The 15,741-nt window shown below is 42.1% G+C and overlaps 1 protein-coding gene across 7 annotated transcripts in view; it reads right to left on the bottom strand.

Annotated features, from left to right (window-relative positions):
- ptprub (protein tyrosine phosphatase receptor type Ub) overlaps positions 1–15,741 on the bottom strand; it is a 411,243-nt gene that overhangs the window by 39,743 nt on the left and 355,759 nt on the right. For 5 of the 7 annotated variants that reach the window (XM_014169409.3, XM_082963807.1, XM_014169418.3 and 2 more), the window contains 5 exons: positions 13,287–13,363; positions 11,771–11,788; positions 7,517–7,553; positions 6,871–6,968; positions 6,063–6,179 (listed from right to left, as the gene is read on the bottom strand). In XM_014169409.3, coding sequence (XP_014024884.1) covers positions 6,063–6,179; positions 6,871–6,968; positions 7,517–7,553; positions 11,771–11,788; positions 13,287–13,363 — 347 coding nt within the window. The remainder of the gene's footprint in view (positions 1–6,062; positions 6,180–6,870; positions 6,969–7,516; positions 7,554–11,770; positions 11,789–13,286; positions 13,364–15,741) is intronic. The other 2 variants (XM_014169427.3, XM_014169437.3) reach the window with 1 other exon arrangement.

The following is a 15,741-nucleotide window of genomic DNA, read 5'->3' as shown; positions in this document are numbered from 1 at the left end:
GAGTGCCAATATCGTCCGCTATAATCCTCATAAATGTTCCTTTCGAGTTGTCAGACCCCGGTGGCTTGTCATTGTTGATAGAAAACAATAATTATTTCACCTCTTCCACACTCACTTTACGGAATTCAAAATTACAATGCTTGTCTTTCATAGTTTGGTCAGATATTCTTTACATCAATAACATAGGAATCACTTCAAAACTTATTGTATGACCTCTTATACACTATATATTAGACCGAGCATTTGGAACTTTGGTTTTCGTAGATATGGCTACTATATTGTGATCACTACATCCAATGGATTTGGATACCGCTTTAAACCAAATTTCTGCAGAATTAGTAAAGATGTGATCAATGTTGATGATATAATTCCTGTGCTGTTTGTAACTACCCTGGTATGTTGACTGATAACCTGAACCAGGTTACAGGCACTGGTTACAGTTTGAAGCTTTTTCTTGAGTGGGCAGCTTGATTTAAGCCAGTCAATATTTAAATCACCCAGAAAATATACCTCTCTGTATCACATATATTATCAAACATTTCACAGATGTTATACAAATACTGACTGTTAGCACTTGGTGGTCTATAGCAGCATCCCACAAGAATGGGCTTTAAGTGAGGCAGATTAGCCTGTAGCAATATTACTTAATCAGTATTTAACATGAGATCCTCTCTAAACTTTACAGGAATGTGGTTCTGAATATAAACAGCAACACCTCCACTGGCATTTCTGTCTTTTCTGTAAATGATATAACCCTGTATTGCTTCCACTGTATCAAAGGTATTATCTAAGTGAGTTTCAGAGATAGAATATGAATGTCATCCGTTACCAGCAAATTATTGATATCATGAACCTGGTTTCTTAATCTACATATGTTAACGTGGGCTAATTGCTTACTTGTTTTCAATGCTTTACTGGGAAGCTTAGCAGCATTAGATGTGCTCACGTTCTTTATGTTAGTGCAGGGTGAGCGGCACACAGTGGACTTCCTACTAGGGCACACCATCTCAGTGCTAACAATATAAATCTGGTTCATAGGGACATGATTACTTCATAAAATAGCTGTAGGATCAGCAGAGGCATTCAGAGCAGTAAGAGGGACATAAATTAGGTTACATACATTGTGTCTTCCAACGCCCCTGGTATAATGTACATTTTCTGAAACCTTATGACAACTCAGCATCACAATGGTAGGGATTAACTGAGCTGGGCTTGGGTCATTGATAAGTCAGTCTCAACGCAGTCTTATAATGTTGTGAAAGGATTCAGGAACCCAAACAATTTGGGTGGATCTCATCCTCTTTCTAAAACGTGTTTTGTTTCCAAAACGTATCAAAATTGTCAACAAATGTTACACCCATTGAACTGCAATAATCACATAGCCAGTTGTGAAGAGATATTGTCCAACTGAAATTGTCCTGTTGAAAGGTGAATTCATCTCCCAATGTCTGGTGGAAAGCAGACAAACAGGTTTTCCTTTAGGATTTTGCCTGTGCTTAGCGGCATTCCGCTTATTTTTTATCCTGAGAAACTCCCCAGACCTTAACGATTACAGGCATACCCATAACATGCTGCAGCCAGCAATATGCTTGAACATATGAAGAGTGATACTCAGTAATGTGTTGTATTGCATTTGACCCAAACAGAACATTATGTATTCCGAACAAAATGTTAATTGCTTTGTCACATGTTTAGCAGTATTACTTTAGTCACTAGAGATTCATGGATAGGGGAGGCTAATCCTCTTTTAGGGGGGTCTGGGCATACTCCCCGAGGATTGTTTTTAAAGCCCCCAAAAATGTATTTTCATCAATTATTTTAGAGTAACAACGGGTGTAAAATAAGGTTATTTTTGGTCAAGGTTGGCTAAAAGTATACCCGTCTTAGTTCATGTTAGACACTGATCTAATATGACTTACTTAAATTCTATCCAAATAAAGAAATGAAAGTCGACAGACAGACAGACCCGACAGACCCGACAGACCCGACAGACCCGACAGACCCGACAGACCAGACAGACCGACAGACAGGTCATATTATACCATTAGAAAAAAACAGTATCATCCACAATGGGGTAAAACTAAATTCAACTAATGAGCTAAATAAAATAAAATAAAAATAAATAATTAGGAATAAAATCTGATAAAAAAAGGAAGTTCCCAAACAAATAATACTATATTACACAACTGCTCTTTTCTGCTTCTCTCTTTTCATGCGTATTTTGTGGGTGGACGCATCAAAGTGTACCTCCTATTTTTAAAGGTGGCAAAGCGGTCAATGACACTATTGTGGCTTAGTGGCCCAAGCGCTTTACCCTCAATGGACATGGCTGCAAGACTTGCAAGCCTTTTCTGACCCATTGTCTTACGCAACCAGGAGTGCATACGGCGCAGTGCACTAAAGGACCTTTCACAGGAGCAGCTGCTCACAGGAATTGTGAGGGAACTTTTCCTTCGGAGAAGGAAACATATCGTCATCCAGGAGGTTATGCACAGCAAGCATATCTTTGGGAGGACATCTAGCCTCTCTTTTCCGGGCAAGAAAGTTTCTGGCCACCAACATCTCTTCTGTTTTAACATCAATACAGGTAGCGCTTGGTAAACTCCGTTAAGCATGATGTATCTAGGAAGTTTGAGTTGGGGCTGCATGCCTGTATGCCTTTGAGCAGACCTGCATCTACAGTTGAGAATCGCTGGTCAAGCTCACAAACCATCCTGTCCAAGCAGGGAAGCAACAACTCTGTTTTCATTGTTTGGGAACATGACAATTCTGTGCCTAAACCCAAGGAAGTCTCCACCACAAAATCTCCCATGTTCCTTTGTTTGTGCTTTCTTGCTGCATCTGCCTCTGGAATATTGTGAATTTCACAGTGCTTTGGTTCTGTCCAAGTTCTGTGGCAAATGCATCTGTGCATTTGCACATCAGTGTGTCACATACAGCTTGTTTGCTAAAGCCCCCCTAAAATAGACTTAGCAACATCCCTGCTGTACAGACTTCCTTATTTTCACTCTGTCAATTAGGTTAGTATTGTGGAGTAACTACAATGTCGTTGAAACATCCTCAGTTTTCTCCTATCACAGCCATTAAACTCTTATAAAATTCCCATTGGCATCATGGTGAAACCCCTGCGCGGTTTCCTTCCTCTCTGGCAACTGAGTTAGGGAGGACACCTGCATCTTTGTAGTGACTGGATGTATTGATACGCCATCCAAAGTGTAATTAATAACTTCACCCATGCGCAAAGGGATATTTAATGTCTGTTTTGTTTATACCCATCTACCAATAGGTGCCTTTCTTTGCGAGGCATTGGAAAACCTCCCTGGTCTTTGCGGAAGAATCTGTGTTTGAAATTCACTGCTCGGCTGAGGGACATTACAGATAGTTGTATGTGTGGGGTACAGAGACGAGGTAGTCATTCAAAATCATGTTAAACACTATTATTGCACACAGAGTGAATCCATGCAATGTAAACTCAGCAAAAAAAGAAACGTCCCTTTTTCAGGACCCTGTCTTCCAAAGATAATTCGTAAAAATCTAAATAAGTTCACATATCTTCATTGTAAAGGATTTAAACACTGTTTCTCATGCTTGTTCAATGAACCATAAACAATTAATGAACACGCACCTGTGGAACAGTCGTTGAGACACTAACAGCTTACAGACAGACGGTAGGCAATGCCACAGTTATGAAAACATAGGACACTAAAAAGGCCTTTCCACTGACTGTGAAAAACACCAAAAGAAAGATGCCCAGGGTCCCTGCTCATCTGCGTGAAAGTGCCTTAGGCATGCTGCAAGGAGGCATGAGGACTGCAGATGTGGCCAGGGCAATAAATTGCAATGTCCGTACTGTGAGACGCCCAAGACAGCGCTACAGGGAGACAGGACGGACAGCTGATCGTCCTCACAGTGGCAGACCACGTGTAACAACACCTGCACAGGATCGGTACATCCGAACATCACACCTGCGGGACAGGTACAGGATGGCAACAACAACTGTCTGAGTTACACCAGGAACGCACAAACCCTCCATCAGTGCTCAGACTGTCTGCAATAGGCTGAGAGAGGCTGGACTGAGGGCTTGTAGGCCTGTTGTAAGGCAGGTCCTCACCAGACATCAACGGCAACAACATCGCCTATGGGCACAAACTCACCAAACCCAGACAGGACTGACAAAAAGTGCTCTTCACTGATGGTCTAATTCGTGTTTATCGTCGAAGGAATGAGCGTTACACCGATGCCTGTACTCTGGAGCGGGATCGATTTGGAGGGTCCGTTATGGGCGGTGTGTCGCAGCATCATCGGACTGAGCTTGTTGTCATTGCAGGCAATCTCAACGCTGTGCGTTACAGGGAAGACATCCTCCTCCCTCATGTGGTACCCATCCTGCAGGCTCATCCTGACATGACAATGCCATCAGCCATACTGCTCGATCTGTTGGATCGGAGGATGAGGGCTAAGGCCATTCCCCCCAGAAATGCCCGGGATCTTGCAGGTGCCTTGGTGGAAGAGTGGGGTAACATCTCACAGCAAGAACTGGCAAATCTGGGGCAGTCCATGAGGAGGAGATGCACTGCATTATTTAATGCAGCTGGTGGCTACACCAGATACTCACTGTTACTTTTGATTTTGACCCCCCCCCCTTTGTTCAGGGACACATTATTCAATTTCTGTTAGTCACATATCTGTGGAACTTGTTCAGTTTATGTCTCAGTTGTTGAATCTTGTTATGTTCATACAAATATTTACACATGTTAAGTTTGCTGAAAATAAACGCAGTTGACAGTGAGAGGACTTTTTTTGTTGCTGAGTTTATTATGTGACTTGTTAAAATAAATGTTATATTCTGAACTTATTTAGGCTTGCCATAACAAAGGGGTTGAATACGTATTGACTCAAGACATTTCAGCTTTTCATTTTTTCTAAATGACAAGATATCCAGCAACAAATTGACACTATTGTTGAGTACACCTACAGTACGGTACAGCTACAGTGAAGCATGGACTACATGAGCCGAGTTGACAAAGTAAAGACAATATTGAGAGAGAGAGAGAGAGAGAGAGAGAGAGAGAGAGAGAGAGAGAGAGAGAGAGAGAGAGAGAGAGAGACCCCCCAAAAATGTACTCAGAAGACTTGGCTCATTGAAAACAAACTGTCAACTTCTCCTAAAATCTCTGCTTGATAAGTGGCGTACAGTAGTGCTCCCACGGAGAGTGGCGGCAACAGTGAAACAATAATGCTGTGTTTGTGCCACTGTCACTCCGCAGTGTTGCTCTGAGCCGCTCCATGGAGAGACCCTGGCGTTGATTGACAGGATGGTCCACTGAGAGCAACGAAGACTTCAAGCGCAGTCATTGTAGAAGCAGCAGTGCCTCAGCGGTGTGGGAGAGGGGGGGGGGGGGGGGGAGTTTAAGTAGCTTGAGTTATTAAATCCTCTCACTGCAGGCATATTTAATCAGAGGGCCCTCGATGATCATCGTCTCTGAGTCACATCGGTCTGTACATCAGGAGCTGTTGTTTATTCTAATCTCTCTACATCGTATTTATGCATCATCAGGCAGTAAGACACTGTCTACTCAAATCAGTGTATGCCAACTGCTGCTGTCTCTGCAATGTTTATGAGTATTGGGAAGGAGACTGGTACAGGGGCCAACTCAGTAACAAAGGAGAGGAAAGAACCATAGAGCCAGAGTATTATTTCTTACTATCACCTCTCTCTAGTCAGAGACAGGCTGCTATTTGTCAGCCAAGTGCCTTTATCACACAGAGTCAAAAAGGCCTCTGTGGAGCCATGTTCTCTGGGTAGGATGCATTCACAACAGAATCACCTAATTGAGACAGATTGAATGCTGGTTCAGTTCAGTTGGACTGATAAACATCACAGACTCTTTAATAGAAAACTGCCTGGAAACGCTGGCTGAAGAAACAATGCCATCATGGTATGTCTAAGCAGTGAAGCCATAAGAAACCAAAATAAGGAAAGAATGAGAGAAAGATGCTTAGTAATAGCTGGGATTTGACTCAATGTAAAAAATGTGCAGGTACAGAATGGTTGGACTTACCCTCTCCATGGCAAAAGTACGAACTGTGTACTCTGAAAGTGTTTCCGTCTTCAGCAGTGTAATCTTGATGTCTCCATACATCTCACTGTCATCAGGCCAGTATTTACAGCATTTCACCTGGTCAACAGAGACAAATAACATTTGATCAAACGTGCATACAATGATAGTCACAGAAATGTGTTTGACATGTGTTTGACCAACCAGTGTTCCTTGTTGGTGAATTATGCTAGCTACTGCTCTGCATTAAATACATTTAAGGAAAGAAGACACAGAACAATTATACTTAAATTCAGCTCCAACAAAATCAACCAATTCTTCCATAGATAGAGGAGGTAACTATAATAGTCTTTAATGATGGGGAACATAATATCTAGAACTGGGCCACCACTAATGTTTTCCATTAAAGCACAAAGGATTTAGTATTTTTTAAATTTAGGTTAGATGTTATTTTGATTCAGCTGACAAACAATCCAGCGCTAGGAGGGAACAGCAAAGTTCATGTAGTGATATTGATAGAAACATTTTGTCATCCTAACCACTATGTCTATGTTTATGACTTCAGAAGAAAATAATGGGACTCTTACTATAGCATTTACATTCTGCTGGTGTTTCAATTACTCTAACAATGATGTCTGTCTGAGCAAATAGCAAGGGACCTGAATACAGTAGAGAAAATTGAATTGTGTCCCCTTTTGTGCTTATATATATATATATATGGATGGATGGCCGGATAGATGGCCGGATAGATGGAAGCAATGGTGCTGGGGATAGGTGTGTATGATGAGAGAGGTGTGAGTGTGAGACTCACCCTGCCTACCTCTACCAGTTTAGTGATCATGACAATGCTGAAGCAGTTCTCCTGCCACACCATCCTCCAGAAGTCATACACTGTCTCCTGCTTGGGCCCTATGGGACAGAAAGGTAAAACCATCACAACCATCTCAGTCAAAAACAGTTTGCTATAAATACAAATTATCAATATGACTAGGGCCAGGATTGTTTCCTGACCACGTGAACCGATACTACTGTACTAAGTCACTTTTCTTGGACACAGGTTCAAGGTACATGCAGCTAGGTTATAAGTAGGGCCGAAGAGTTTTTCCTGGTCAGGTCACATGCCCTACTGTAATTAAATTTGTGCTGTACAGTGCTTCATAGCAGTGTTCATTGGTCTGTGCCAGCGAACAGTGGCTCAGTATGAGAAGTGACAGGTGAAACAGAGTCTCTCTCTCTCTCTACTAGGAGAGGGTCTAACTGATGCTAGGGTGTGTATCTACACATCCAAATATGCACGCACCCAAAAAGGAAACTGATGTATACATGAGCATGATGTGTCACTGTTGCTAGATCCTACGTGGAAGTTCATTGGGTAGGTTGGTGAACCTCAATTTATCACACAAAAACACACAATCCCACACACAAGCACCCAACTCCAGACATGGCGGAATACTCACCCTGAGTGGCTATGAAGTGGTTGGATCGATGGTAGCCCTGAAAAAGAGAACAGGGATGACATGCTGAGTATGCCATCTGTGCCTCAGACAGCGCTTTCTCTCCTTCTCCTCCCTCCTTCTCCTCTCCCTCCCTCTCTTCTAGCAAGGATCACCCTTCCTTCTCACTACTGTCCAATTCCCTCAGTAACATGTTTCCTGTCATTCCAACACCACTCACAAAAATTCCAGAGAAAATATGTGCCATCAGACACCCAGTATGCCTACAGTTTGGTGTGCATGCTAAATAGACCCCTCCCAAAAGCACAGCTAATTATGACACCTGAGAAAAAGAGTTCCATTGCATGTCAGGCTTTACCTAAAAGCTGCCATCAACTTCTAAAAGCATGTGCAAATCCCCCCACACAGACGTCACAACAAACATGGTTACGATATAACAGAATGAGACAACATTCTGGCATTGAGAGAGATGAGAGAGAGACTGTAGTCCCAGCAGTTGTTTGAGTGATTCAGAACATCCACTTTACCCATCAAAATTATGCTTTTCAGAATACTACGCTACGTTTAAGTCCCATAGAAATAGCAATCGGATTTCATTATTCAACACAATGCACAAAATAATACGTTCTCCTTGTATTATCAGAGTTGGTTTACTGCTCCAATATACTGAATATTTTTCATGTTTTTAGCAGATTTAGAGAAATTCTAAACATTTTTGCAATGGGATGTAGAGGAAATTTGACAGTTTTAAAGCAAATTTACTGTAATTCGACACATTTGGCCATTGGGGGGAGAGAAAAAAAATGAGCTGTTCGACAGATAATTTCCTGCAATTCTACACATTTTGCAATAGGATGGTGAGAAACGTTAGCAGTTTTTAATATGATATCTGAGTGAGACTGACTAACAAAATCAATGGAGGCTGGTAATTCGATCACGATAACAAATTTAGATAGCTGGCTGCTAAACTAACTTAGCGATCTACAACATTTTAGCTGACATGGGCTAATTGACTTACTATCAGTGACTGAGATAACGAGAAACACTGCTGATGCAGAGCCAAATTTTGAAATTGCACTTTGTGTATTCTACTTTTCTAACTCGCAACAGTAAGTTGAGATTAACTTTTTTTTGTGTGTGTGTGTGTGTGTGTGTGTGTGTGTGTGGTGGTGGTGGGCGGGGGGGGGGGGGGGGGTAATATCTAGATACAGTGGAGATACGGTGCTCAACCAAAAGAGGAAAAAGCAACCTTGAAAAAAAGGGATTCACTAAATATATGTGACTCGTTTCAAGGAAACTACTTCACAGGAGAAACTTTTTTTTTTAAATTTTCCAAATGTGTTTTTTGGCAGAAATCCCTTCTGGAACTTTCATGTGCCTTAATAACAAATTTGTATGTCATCTGTAAATATGAATACAATTGTTAAATTACGAGCCTAGTTGGTTAAGCATGGAAAAAGTCAGGAACCTTCCCGCTAGCCCTGATTGGCTGAGATAATGGATGGGCTGGACATGCCGAGAGATGAGTTCGGATTGGTCTGCCATGTAGCACGCTTCTCTGTCTATAACATGAGCTGGTCAGTATTTGTAGGTAATCCTTTCTAACACTGCTTTTTTGAACGATATCAAAGTGTTGCTCTCCACTTTCTGGAGGACCGAGTTTTGAAATCAGTGGAATGCCCAGGGGAATTACAGTATGATAGCTAAGGAGATGGAGAAAATTCTGGCCTTTGACTGCAAATAAGCAAAGGGAGTCGAAAAGAGAACACACAGAAGGCTGTATAAAACACATGTCTCTGGATTGCATCTTCAAACTAAGGGCAACCATGGCTTCCGTGACAGAGGAAGAAGCGTCCATCCATGTATATGGGTAAGATAGTCTAGCTAGCTACATTTTCAGATATTACACGTCTCTAATTTTGTTAGAAAGTCATTTTCATTTCAAGTTAAAGCGTACTGTTAGCTAGCTAGCTAACATAAGCTGGCTGGCTTGCTAGCAAACGTTACGTTTATGATCTGCGTAGTAATATTATTCGTATCTCAGAGCCATTTAATTTGATAGTTATAGCCTGATGTTAGCAAGCTAACATTGAACCTGGTTGGTTAGCTACCTGCAGATTCATACAGGGTAATGTTATGAGTTGGGATTATGGTTCATTGTTTAGCTAGCTAGCTACATGTCTAAACAAAATACTCTACTATGCAAGTAACCATTTCAATAGAACGTTCATGATGTCACTGCGACAACTGTCGATACACATAGCTGGTAAATTCGCTCCAGCTATCTAATCCGATTTCAGAGCACTCTCATCGGAGTGTGCCAGAGTGCAGAATAATTGACAAATTTATGAACGATTTCAGAGCACTCTCATCGGAGTGTGCCAGAGTGCAAAATAACTGACAAATTTATGAACGCTCAACACCAGTTGAATATGACCGTTGTCGGCAAAAAAAAGCGTCATTAAATTGTTGCCAGCAGCGCAGTTAAAGTCACCAACGCTCTGGATAACATAAAAACAGCCTAACCAGCTCTGCTAGGGCGAGTACAATGGTCTGAGTGAGCTGTTGTCTGTGTCTGGAAGTAGCTAGCAAGCTAGCCAATGTTAGCCAGTTAGCTTGTGAGCTTGACTGCTGTTAGGTCAGAACACTCGGATCAACCCTACTCCTCGGCCAGAGCGTCCAGTGAGCTCTCTGAAAACTCAGAGATCGAAACGCTCTGAATTTACGAACGGACAATCTGACAACGCTCTGAGTTTACGAACGCCCAGGGTGCACTCTGGCACACCAGATTGAATTTACGAATACACCCATAGTATAAACCAGCCTTTAGTCTTGAAATCTTTGGATGTTTAGTACATGGCCTCACATGTGAATCCTTAAAGAGAAGGGTGGTGCTAAGTTTTAAGAGGGTGAGAACAATGTTGAATGGGTGTAGACAAAGAAGAGCTCTCCAGTAGGTTTACCAAAATATTCAAGTGCCATATTCTCAAACGTGAGGTTACAAGTTTATCAACTTTCAAAGCAGAATTACTTTCCCATTGTTCCTCAACTGTACTGTATGATATACCATTTTCTAGCTCTGAGTCTCTACTTTTATCCAATGTAAAAAACACGATTTCAAATTTTGCTACATAACCCCGAATCGAGACGGTCGGTCACATATATATTCATAGCCACAATGATTGCTCAGATGAAGTTGTACAACTTGCATGCAGAGTGAATCAACAGGAGACCATTTATATCAAAGAATGTTTGACAATCTGCCAAAATATCTCCTTATGGTGGAAGTGTTTATGGGTGACGATGCCGTGAAGAGGCGGGGACCACATCACTGTACAGTAGGCTATAAGAAGTAGTTTGTCGACAGATCATAACTCATTATTACTTCCCCCTAGAAAGAGAACCTGGCATCTGTTCTGTGTCACCCTCAAAAAAAGTGCAGAAATGCAGGTATACGCAGTGAAACGCAAAAGGGACAAGTGTGTAATGGAGTTGAATGACTGTCACAGTGAATGGGTGCAGTGAGCCCAACTACCCACGATTCGCTGGGACCCTGGGCAGCACAATCAGCATGTCCATGGCATTCACACACCTCCACCTCAACCAGTCATAGTGGCAACCATAAGAGCTTTGACCTCATGTAAGCACAAGTAATATAACAACACAGGGACACTTGTCACATGCTGGAGATGACATGGCATGCCAGTGGGTATGGTGATGATGACACAGCTCTATTTGCTTACAGGTCACACATACAATGGGCCATTAGGCAGTCTCATCTTCAGCAGATATGGGAGCTCCTTCAAACGTGCATTCCTCTTTACTTAATGGTTATCTTTGATTTATCTTTGATTCAGGTATGGTCGAGAAAAGGGTCGCTATTCACATTACCTCTTTCAACGCTTCCAATTTGTTCAATGTTGAACATGGTATTGCCAGAGTGCAATGGTGCTCTGGTTATTCTTCTGCATGATGAGCTACTGGCTTGAAGTTTGAACATGGCTCAGGTAGAAAGAGACAAACATCTAAGATTTAATGGCAGATAAAAGGAAAAGATATGGCAACCCTCAGAGTTTCTTCACTCTGCTGCAATCTGAACATTGTGATACCTTGGAGCAGCTTGCATTGTGCCAACTCTGAATCAGGGCTCCCAAACACTAGACTGAAGAGTTTGAATTTTGAAGGAGGGATGTACTGATTGGAAAAGAGGGAAAAGAAAGGGATGGCAGACAGAAGAAAGAGCAGTGAAGTACTTACTTCCCTGTTAATCCGAATCTACAGGGTCCAAAGTCGAGTAGGTGGGGAAGGTAGTAGAAAAAGAAGAGAGAAGAGATAGAAGCTAGTTAATGAAATAAGATTGAGAAATCTAAGGAGTTAAAGGTTGCAGTCAGGAGGATAACCTGTATAGAGAATGGTGCTTGTTTACATACAGTATGTGGGTGTGTGACTGAGTGTGTGTTTTGTGTGTGTGTGAGCATGCGTACGTGCATTTGTTCATGCTGCCGTGTGTGTATTGCTTTGGACGGTCTCCCTATTGAACAAATTAGAGGCATATACTGTAGCATTCAGCCGGGTTTACTTGCTGAGTGTGGTGATGGAAAATACTGCACTGTATGTACCACAACACATGACAAACACAGGCAGCTGCCAAGCATGCTTATACATACAGCACAATAGTGTATACCCCCCCCCCCCCCCCCCCCACACACACACACACAGCCAGGCGATGAGTGACAAAGAGATCAAATCAAATGCTAAAGAGAAAAACAATCTGAGAGCTCGCACTTCTTCAACCTCTGCTTTAACAAACAGAAAACAGATTTCAGAGAGAGGCTAAACTTTTCCATGTAACCTCTGGTGAAATAGTAATGGGCTCTCCACAAGTACTCCCCTGTGGCAACGTATTCATCATTCAGGGCCAGGGCTAGCCTTGTCAGGGGCCAACTTGGCACTACAGCAGGCAGCACCCAAGCATTGAGTCGCATGTCTCTAATGATGCTTGGTCTCCCTGTGCCCTGACACTAATTGGCACCCTCACAAAGGCAGGAGTCAAAATAGGACGGCCTTCTCAAGTGCCCACTCTATGCTAATGAAGTCCCCTAAAAGCATTTCTCCTGCACAAGTCCACTCTCTATCTCTCCTGGCTAAACGATGTAAAAGGAGTGCTTTCACCTTTCCGACGAGGCGTTTTAGACAAGTTTGTCTCTTATGATGGAATAATGTACATTCATGAGTGTACAGTCCAACAAATGGATGATGCATGTTGCTCTACGGGTGACACATTCTAGTTGATGCAGATGGAAACAAGAAGTACAGTGAAGTGAAGGTGAGCAGCCAAAGAGATCATGTCACAGACCTGCTCCCCATCCATCCAGGGATTGAACAACATCAACCCAGTCTATTCAATTCAGAGGTATTGGGGGATTTTACAAAGGGCTTTACCTCCAGGACTTGGTATTATAAAATTAATTTATTGTCTATTAATAGCGTTGGATAAGGGCTGTAGAGGTAGTCACCAAACAGACATGGCATCTGGCTAGAATGCCAAGAGGAAGGTTTGTAGTTGGATGGGGGTTGGGTGGAACCTGGTGTTTCCAGGAACAGGAATATCCTCTCACAGGTAAATCTGGGGCACCGGATTGCTTAGGGCGACACAAAATACTGTGAAATGGACGGTGGTTTTTCAGAAAGGGATTAGTAATGACTTGATGAGTTTCCCAGTATAACACTGATTGGAAAGGATTCTGAGCAGAAAAGAAGGTGTGAGACTTACGTCTATGTAGTTGGCATTGATGTAGTCAGAGTTGGGGTCTCCCAGGAGTGGGTGGAGCTTGACTCTGTGGCGGTCGTCTGGAACGGACACAATGGGAGAATCACATCTCTGCCATGTTTCCAATTACATTACAGTACATCCACACCATATACAACTCAATTAAATAACACATCCATATATTTTTTTTTACATTTTATAAAAAGACCTATTCATAATATAACACATTTATTGTAGTAACTTGACAAGGAATGCCTACACTCATTTCAATATTACTTTCAACCTAAGAAATAAAAGGAGTACAGCCATGTACACCCGGCTCCCGAGTGGCGCAGCGGTCTAACACACTGCATCTTAGTTGCAAGAGGCGTCATTACAGTCCCTGATTCGAATCCAGGCTGTATCACATCCGGCTGTGAATGGGATTCCCATAGGGCAGCGCACAATTGGCCCAGTGTCATCCGGGTTTGGCCAGGGTAGGCCGTCATTGTAAAAAATACAGCCCATTCAACATGTGGTAGAGTCCCATTGTACAGATCCAACTCGGGGTGATGACATCATCCAAGGGGAAAGGTCACGGTCAATGTCAATAATAGGCCAATTCGAAAAGTTCTTTATTATAAAACAAAACTATTAATTCTAAACAAAGAAAAAGGAATGAGGTGTGGAAATGTCATAATGTAGGGTGTATGTAGGGTGCATGGAGGCGTGAATATGTGTGTAAACATGACTGAGTGGAAACTAAATAAACCAACAAAGGAACAAACAAAACAGGATCATACCTGGAGGATCAGGGCGAGAGAGAGCAAGCCAAGCGAGAGAGAGGTAAGTGGAGCAGTTTGTTAACCTGTTAGGGCTAGGGGGCAGTATTGACACGGCCGGATAAAAAACGTACCCGATTTAATCTGGTTACTACTCCTGCCCAGTAACAAGAATATGCATATAATTATTGGCTTTGGATAGAAAACACCCTAAAGTTTCTAAAACTGTTTGAATGGTGTCTGTGAGTATAACATAACTCATATGGCAGGCAAAAACCTGAGAAGATTCTGTACAGGAAGTGGCCTGTCTGACAAGTTGTTGTTCATCTTGGCTCTTTTTATTGAAGACTGAGGATCTTTGCTGTAACGTGACACTTCCTACGGCTCCCATAGGCTCTCAGAGCCCGGGAAAAAGCTGAATGATATCGAGGCAGCCTCTGGCTGAAACACATTATCGCGTTTGGCAAGTGGCCGATCAGAGTACTCTGAGACTCAGGCGCGTGCACGAGTCGACCCCGTGCTTTATTTTCTTTCCTCTTTTTACCTAAACGCAGATTCCCGGTCGGAATATTATCGCTTTTTTACGAGAAAAATGGCATAAAAATTGATTTTAAACAGCGGTTGACATGCTTCGAAGTACGGTAATGGAATATTTCGAATTTTTTTGTCACGAAATGCGCCATGCTCGTCACCCTTATTTACCCTTTCGGATAGTGTCTTGAACGCACGAACAAAACGCCGCTATTTGGATATAACAATGGATTATTTGGGACCAAACCAACATTTCTTATTGAAGTAGAAGTCCTGGGAGTGCATTCTGACGAAGAACAGCAAAGGTAATAAAAAATTTCTTATAGTATATCTGACTTTGGTGAGTGCTAAACTTGCTGGGTGTCTAAATAGCTAGCCCTGTGATGCCGGGCTATCTACTGAGAATATTGCAAAATGTGCTTTCACCGAAAAGCCATTTTAAAATCGGACACAGCGAGTGCATAGAGGAGTTCTGTATCTATAATTCTTAAAATAATTGTTATGTTTTTTGTGAATGTTTATCGTGAGTAATTTAACCTCTCTGGGCTAGGCGGGACGAATTCGTCCCACCTACGCAACAGCCAGTCTAATCCAGTGGATCGATTTTCAAATACCTTAGAAATGCTATTACTTCAATTTCTCAAACATATGACTATTTTACAGCTATTTAAAGACAAGACTCTCGTTAATCTAACCACACTGTCTGATTTCAAAAAGGCTTTACAACGAAAGCAAAACATTAGATTATGTCAGCAGAGTACCAAGCCAGAATTAATCAGACACCCATTTTTCAAGCTAGCATATAATGTCACAAAAACCCAGAAGACAGCTAAATGCAGCACTAACCTTTGATGATCTTCATCAGATGACAACCCTAGGACATTATGTTATCCTGTTATGGCTAGGGGGCAGTATTTTCACGGCTGGATAAAAAACGTACCCGATTTAATCTGGTTACCACTCCTACCCAGTAACTAGAATATGCATATACTTATTACATATGGATAGAAAACACCCTAAAGTTTCTAAAACTGTTTGAATGGTGTCTGTGAGTATAACAGAACTCATTTGGCAGGCAAAAACCTGACAAGGTTTCAGGCAGGAAGTGGCCTGTCTGACAAGGTGTCGTTCTTCTTGTCTCTGTTTATTGAAGAGTGAGGATCTTA

The sequence above is a fragment of the Salmo salar genome, chromosome 02 (assembly GCF_965601325.2).
Source record: "Salmo salar chromosome 02, fSalSal1, whole genome shotgun sequence".
Lineage (NCBI taxonomy): Eukaryota > Metazoa > Chordata > Actinopteri > Salmoniformes > Salmonidae > Salmo > Salmo salar.
This window is presented reverse-complemented; position numbering and strand designations above follow the sequence as displayed.